At 54.9% G+C, this 7,785-nt stretch overlaps 1 protein-coding gene across 1 annotated transcript in view; it reads right to left on the minus strand.

Annotated features, from left to right (window-relative positions):
* The window catches only part of LOC119953486 (E3 ubiquitin/ISG15 ligase TRIM25-like), a 36,557-nt gene extending 31,661 nt beyond the window's left edge, over positions 1-4,896 (minus strand). The window contains exon 1 of the mRNA XM_038777818.1: positions 4,206-4,896. Within this exon, the coding sequence (XP_038633746.1) occupies positions 4,206-4,799 (594 nt within the window). The 5' untranslated portion in view covers positions 4,800-4,896. The remainder of the gene's footprint in view (positions 1-4,205) is intronic.
* Positions 4,897-7,785: the final 2,889 nt, after the last annotated feature.

The raw sequence follows: 7,785 nt of genomic DNA on the forward strand, positions 1-7,785 counted from the left end.
AATGGGATTAGAATAGTTAGGTGGTTGGTTTGACCGACTCAGGTGCGATGGGCCAAAGGGCCTTTTCTGTGCTGTAGGACTCTCTAACTCTTCTGTGGGCACGGGTGAGACTCTCGGATGGTTTGTTGCCTCCCGGGTGCCAGGGTCCATGACGTTTCGCATCGTGTCTTCAGGATCCTTAAGGGTGGATGTAATAAACGAGTTTAGGGAGTTAGGCTGGAAGTTAAAAGCCAGGACAGACAGAGTTGTCATCTCTGGTTTGTTGCCGGTGCCACGTGATAGCGAGGCTAGGAATAGGGAGAGAGTGGAGTTGAATACCTGGCTGCAGGAATGGTGTAGGAGGGAGGGCTTCAGGTATTTGGATAATTGGAGCGCATTCTGGGGAAGGTGGGACCTGTACAAGCTGGACGGGTTGCATCTGAACCAGAGGGGCACCAATATCCTGGGGGGGAGGTTTTCTAGTACTCTTCGGGAGGGTTTAAACAAATTTGGCAGGGGAATGGGAACCGGATTTGTAGTCCACCAACTAAGGTAGCCGATGTTCAGCACGTCAAAGCATGTAGTGAGGCAGTGGGGAAGGTAACACTGACAAAGGAGAGTACTTGCAGGCACGGAGATGGGTTGAAGTGTGTATACTTTAATGCAAGAAGCATCAGGAATAAGGTGGGTGAACCTGCACGTCTTTGGACTGTGGGAGAAAACCGGAGCACCCGGAGGAAACCCACACAGACACGGGGAGGACGTGCAGATTCCGTACAGACAGTGACCCAGCGGGGAATCAAACCTGGGACTCTGATGCTGTGAAGCCACAGTGCTATCCACTTGTGCTACTATGATGTATGTGCCACACTAGTGTTTGACCTGAAGCCATGAGACTTCATGGGGTGCAGGGCAAATGTTTGGGACTCCCAAAGCAACTCCCTCCCAAAAGTATAGCACTGTGCCGCCACCTCTGGGGAGTCCTTCCTGCTGGTGGGACTGCACATACCCAGGGAAGGTGATGGTAGTTTGTCTGAGACATTGGGCATGATTTTAGGGCCATGCTACGCTCGAAAGGCAGCTCACCGTTCCTGGGATCTACTCAGCTCGCGGCACCTCGTGAGATCTGACGTGATCTCTCACGACATTGCAATGTAAATTCCACCCATTGTGGGCAGGATCACTTATTCGCAAATCTAGATATTAAAGCAAGACAACTAGTCTCACTTTAATGTGCAGATTCCCGGTGTACCCAAGGTGTGGGATCTAGCTCCTTTGCCTCAGAGACCTTGGGTGAGAGCCATTCAGTTCAAGTCTCCACAGATGGGGAGGAGCCGGAATGGCACATGTGGGGTCTCCTCGGGGATCGTAGGTCCCAGATGCATTCTCTTTAGGTAGGGTGAACCCAGGCACTGCCATCTGGCACTTATTGCATGGTGCCAATCAGGCTGAGGGTACCTGGTGTAGGGGGGGGGGGGGGGGGGGGGGGGGGGGGGTGCAGGATGAGCTGTGAACCTTCCTATACAGTAGTCCCCCGTTATACCGCGCTCCGCAATACCGCGGTTCGCGATATACCGCGGGGTGGCTTATGGACCACAACTGTCAGTTGTGTCAATTTCAGCGGCCGGCTGATTATTTCAGTGAGAGCAGCTTCCCTCTCTGGATCAAAGTGAGCCGGCCGCTGAAATTGACACTGCCGGCTGCTCTCTCCCTCCAATCAGAAACATTAAACTTAAAGTTGGATTGGAGGGAGAGAGCATCCGGCAGTGTCAATTTCAGCGGCCGGCTCACTTTGATCCAGAGAGGGAAGCTGCTCTCACTGAAACAATCAGCCGGCTGCTGAAATTGACACTGCCGAGGGGGGGGGCGGGTGTTGGAGGGGAGAAGAGGGGGGGCGGGTGTTTGGGGGGGGGGGGGAGAAGGGGGGGGAGAAGAGGGGGGGCGGGTGTTGGGGGGGGGGAGAAGAGGGGGGCGGGTGTTTGGGGGGGGAGAAGAGGGGGGGCGGGTGTTGGGGGGGAGAAGAGGGGGGGGCGGGTGTTGGGGGGAGAAGAGGGGGGGCGGGTGTTGGGGGGGAGAAGAGGGGGGGCGGGTGTTGGGGGGGAGAAGAGGGGGGGCGGGTGTTGGGGGGGGAGAAGAGGGGGGGCGGGTGTTGGGGGGGGGAGAGGAGGGGGGCAGGTGTGGGGGAGACCCCCCTGGGGGTGTGGGGGAGAGAGAGTGGACCTGCGGGTGTTGGGGGAGAGAGGAGGGCCCTGCGGGTGTTGGGGGAGAGAGGGGGGCCCTGCGGGTGTTGGGGGAGGGGGGCCCTGCGGGTGTTGGGGGGGGAGAGGAGGGGGGCGGGTGTTGGGGGGGAGAGGAGGGGGGCGGGTGTTGGGGGGGGAGAGGAGGGGGGCGGGTGTGGGGGGAGACCCCCCTGTGGGTGTGGGGGAGAGAGGGGGGCCCTGCGGGTGTTGCGGGAGAGAGGGGGGCCCTGCGGGTGTTGGGGGGGGGAGAGGTGGGGGGGCGGGTGTTGGGGGGGAGCGGGTGTGGGGGAGACCCCCCTGTGGGTGTTGGGGAGACCCCCCTGGGGGTGTGGGGGAGAGAGGGTGGACCTGCGGGTGTTGGGGGAGAGAGGAGGGCCCTGCGAGTGTTGGGGGACGGGGGAGGAGAGGGGGGGGAGGGGGCGAGCCGGAGGGTGTGGGGAGGGGGCGAGCCGGAGGGTGTGGGGGAGAGCAGGAGGGTGTGGGGGAGAGGGGGAGAGGGAGCGAGCCGGAGGGTGTGGGGGGACAGGGGGCGAGCTGGACGCTGTGGGGGAGAGCAGGAGGGTGTGGGGGAGAGGGGGAGAGGGAGCGAGCCGGAAGGTGTGGGGGGAGAGGGGGCGAGCCGGAGGGTGTTGGGGGGGAGAGGGGGCGAGTCGGAGGGTGTTGGGGGGGAGAGGGGGCGAGTCGGAGGGTGTGGGGGGAGAGGGGTCTAGTTGGAGGATGTGGGGGGAGAGGGGGCGAACCGGAGGGTGTGGGGGGAGAGGGGGCGAGCCGGAGGGTGTGGGGGGAGAGGGGTCTAGTTGGAGGATGTGGGGGGAGAGGGGGCGAGCCGGAGGAAAAAAAAAGAAATTGACACTGCCGGCTGCTCTCTCCCTCCAATCAGAAACATTAAAACTTAAAAGTTGGATTGGAGGGAGAGAGCAGCCGGCAGTGTCAATTTCAGCGGCCGGCTGATTTCAGTGAGAGCAGCTTCCTTCTCCGGATCAAAGTGAGCCGGCCGCTGAAATTTTAATTGGATCCACGATGGGGGTTTTAAATTTATTTAAAAATCTATGCTAGCGCTTCCCATTGTGAGTCTACGGGGGTCTGACCTCTCCCCCCGCCCCCCGTAGACGCACAATGGGAAGCGCTAGCATAGATTTTTAAATAAATTTAAAACCCCCATCGTGGATATCCGCGGCTCGGATAAAACGCGGGTTGGGGTCTTGGACCCCAAAACCCGCGTTATAAAGGGGGACTACTGTATTGTGTTGGGGCCTGGGGAGGGGGGATGGTCGGGGATCAATTTGGGTGCTCCACAGATCTGTTGCTACACTGAGGACGTCCGGCAAGCAGAGCTCCTCAGTACACAAAATGGGGGAACGTGCACATTCCCCGCCACGTCCCCCTACCTAATGTGAGTGCCATTTTATACCGTTGTTTTTCTTGGAGCTACGACTACCAGGAGACACATGGCTAAATGTGCTCACCATAGGACGTTTTTCCCATTTATTCAAATCATACCCATTGTCTTCAAGGTCTGATTCTGCGAGACTATGTCAGGCTGTTGCTCGTCTAGTCTGTGGACCAGCTGTCCCTGATTTGGCACATCCTCCCAGATGTTGGTGAGCAGGAGCTTTCAGGGTCAAATGAGCAGACTGTGGCTGTAGTGGTGTATGCATAAGCAATTGCGCATGTAAATATGTGAAATGAAAATCGCTTATTGTCACAATAGGCTTCAAATGAAGTTACTGTGAAAAGTCCCTAGTCGCCACATTCCCGGCGCCTGTTCGGGGGGGGGGGGGGGGGCTGGTACAGGAATTGAACCATGTTGCTGGCCTGCCTTGGTCTGCTTTCAAAGCCAGAGATTTAGCCCTGTGCTAAACCAGCACCTGACCTTCCGACCACTAGGTGGCAGGCAAGTAATACCATGTGACACTGTAACCTAGGAGAATGTGGGAAGTGCTGATCATTTTCTTTGCACAAGTTTAACAATTTATCAGCTTTTACCTTTCTGCTGTGTACCTCTTCCTCCAGTGTTACCACCTCGTGATTACGATGCTCGTTAGTCGTACAGACGCAGCAAATGAAAGTCTTGTCACTCCTGCAGAAGAGCTCCAGGTGCTTCCTGTGCATCTTGCATTTACGCTCCTTGATATCTGGGACAGGCTCGGTCAGGGGGTGATCCTGGAATGCCGGGCTGTCCCGATGAGGGGTCAGGTGCTCCTCGCAGTAAGATGCCAGGCATACCAGGCAAGACCTGGCCGCTCTGAGCCGGCCACTGCTGCAGAAATCACAAGTGACGTCGCCTGGTCCTGCCAAGGGCCGGGTGCTGCCAGGCTTAGCGCCCGACTTGAGGAAATCATCCACTATGTCGCAAACGATAATGTTTCTGTGAAGCAGGGGCCTGGGGATGAAACTTTTCCGGCACTGTGGGCAACTGTAGGCCCCGATACTAAACTGCTGGTCCCAGAATCGGCCGATGCATTCCAGGCAGAAATTATGTCCACATGGAATTGTGGCTGGATTCTTGAACAGGTCCAAACAGATGGCACAGACCAGCTTATCCCTGGAAATCTGAACATTTGATGCCGCTAATGCCATATCGAGACGCCAGTTCTTGTCTTTACAGTTGGAATCTGAAACATCCGTTGATTTGCCTGGAGTTTGACAACCCAGGATATTTATTACTCGGTTCCTGGATTCTTTTCCAATGTTGCTGAAGTGGGAGGGCAAGTGAGGAAACAAGACATCCCCATTGGTGATTTCAGCACAGACCCTTGCGTTACCCCCAAAGTAGACCATGCAACATTAAACATGACTTAAAATGACAATAAAGAATTTGTGTTCAGGGGCACAGGCGACGAAGATATTAAAGTGCCACTTTTGTGAACCTAGATGATGATGTCTCGTTAACCAGTTAACCAGAGCAGTGGCCGGGAAATTCAATAGCACCAATAGACAGGCATGCAGAGGGCTGGGTATACTGAATACATCTGCTAACATGGTCCCGGACACCTCGAGAAATCAATTCTAATGCTACAGGCGTGCTGGTATCGCTACACATACTATTTATTGGCTACATGCCTGTTAAGGAAGGGCCAGGAAATTGGACATATCTGAAGCTGCTTAAAGGCAGCTGGAACCTCTTAAAGGGGAGGTTCACTCACTCCCGGCTGTAATGGGCAGGAACAACCTCCCAGTTCGGGGGGAAAAAAGATGGAAAGAAATAAGTCGCATTTATCTCGTGCTCTTCAATACCTCGGGACATCCAAAAATGCTTTTCAGCCAAGTAAAATAATTTTGAAGAGTAGCCACTGTTTGTAACATCGCGAAACATGGCATCCAATGGGCGGCACAGTAGCACAGTGGTTAGCACTGTTGTTTCACAGCACCAGGGACCCGAGTTCGATTCCCGGCTTGGGTCACTGTCTGTGCGGAGTCTGCACGTTCTCCCTGTGTCTGCGTGGGTTTCCTCCGGGTGCTCCAGCTTCCTCCCACAGTCCAAAGACGTGCAGGTTAGGTGGATTGGACATTCTGAATTCTCCCTCAGTGTACCCGAACAGGCGGCGTAGTGTGGTGACTAGGGGCTTTTCATTACAGTGTTAATGTAAGCCTACTTGTGATACTAATAAAGATTATTATTAGCGCACAGTAAATGCTCCTACAAACAGCACATGTGATCATGAACGGATATTACTGATATTAGAAATATTAAGACAAGATGGAGATTTTAAGTGATGTCATAAGGTTGGAAAGAAAGGGGGAAAGGTTTTAAGGGGGGAATTTCTGAGCATAGGGTTCAGGCGGGTGACGGTATGGCCAACAATGGAGGAGCGATTAGTACTGGGAATTCTCAAGGGGCCAGGATTAGATAGGCATAGATATCTCAGAGGGTTGGCGGGTTGCAGGGCCTTACAGAGCCTTAGGAAGGAGTGAAGCCATGGATAAATTTGAAGACAAGGACGATAGTTTTTTAATGTTTTTTTTAGCGCTGCCAGACCGTCTGCCAATGTAAGGTCATCGACCGCGAGGGGCGATGTGTCAGTATGCAGGCAGCACACCTTTGAATCAACTGGCGTCCAATGATTGTGCACTTTCCTGCGACAAGGAAATCAGAGTCACGGTGACGGGAGACTGAAGAAAGTGGTCTGAAAGATGAATTTTGCTGCTTTAAACTTAAATCCAGATGTGGCTGCAGCTTCATATAATTTCCACTTGGTGATGCTGTGGTCCTTCTTCAGTGTTGTTCACGAAGCAGTGATGCGCAGTGCCACCTGCTGAGGCAATAGGGTATTACAGAAGTAGCACAAATGATGTCAGGATTTCCTCAACAATATGCACCCCAGATTGAAATGCTCCCACAGTCCAAAGATGTGCGGGTTAGGTGGATTGGCCATACTAAATTTCCCGTAGTGTCCTAAAAAAAAGGTTTGGGGGGGGGTTGTTGGGTTACGGGTATAGGGTGGATATTTGGGGTTTGAGTCGGGTGATCATTGCTCGGCACAACATCGAGGGCCGAAGGGCCTGTTCTGTGCTGTACTGTTCTATGTTCTATGTTCAACCCCTCCAACCTTCTTTGGACACTAAGGGCAATTTAGCATGGCCAATCCAGCTAACATGCACGTCTTTGGACTGTGGGAGGAAACCAGAGCACCCGGAGGAAACCCACATAGATATGGGGAGAATGTGCAGACTCCACACAGACAGTGACCCTGCGGGGAATCAAACCTGGGACCCTGGCGCTGCGAAGCTACAATGCTATCCACTGTGCTACCGTGCTGCACTATTTTGAAACTGATGTACCATTAATTTACTGCACGACGATGAGAGTGAGTGAATTTAGCCTTTATTAACCAAGAACTTGCCTGCCTGGGTCTGCTGTACAAATGAGCGCCGCACCCAGGCGGCAGGTCTCTATACCGTCCGAGGGGGGCGGAGCCGGAGGCGGAGCCCACCAGGTTCCAGGTCAATAACTGTAAGGAGGTCACATTACCATTGGGCCACAGTGCTACACAGACAGCTTATACTATGGTCAAGTGGGCTCATCATATGTTCAGTCTGTCTGGAGGCCGGATTGTTCTTTTGGACCTCCTCAGCTCTGGCGGTGCGGCAGGTACAGGCAACAGTTGTTGACTCCGAGAGCGTGTTGTCTGGAGCTTTGGTCCAGTGTGTTGGCGACGGTTGAGGGGTGGGGGTAGGCAGGGGGTGGTGGATGGCGGCAGGGGAGTGGTGGATGGCGGCAGTGTCGATTCAGGATAGTACAGGAGCCCCCGGGGGGGGGGGGGTCTAAGGGATTTGGGGGATGGCGATAGGTGGTGGTAGGGGGGGTGGGGGGGGCACGTTGGCCTGGGAACCAGCAGGCGCCAGGTCCCGGTGGGAGACCGTGTCTTGCCGTCCGTCTTGGTGTGCGCCGTAGGCATATTGGGGGTTGGCATGCAGCAGCTTGACCCTCTTGACCAGGGGGTCGGTCTTCTGGCTCCTTGTATGCTTCCGCAGAAGGACAGGTCCTGGAGTTGTCAGCCAGGATGGAAGCGAAACACCGGAGATGGACTTCCTAGGGAAGACAAACAAACGGTCGTGAGGGGTC

This window comes from Scyliorhinus canicula, chromosome 18 (genome assembly GCF_902713615.1).
Source record: "Scyliorhinus canicula chromosome 18, sScyCan1.1, whole genome shotgun sequence".
Classification (NCBI taxonomy): domain Eukaryota; kingdom Metazoa; phylum Chordata; class Chondrichthyes; order Carcharhiniformes; family Scyliorhinidae; genus Scyliorhinus; species Scyliorhinus canicula.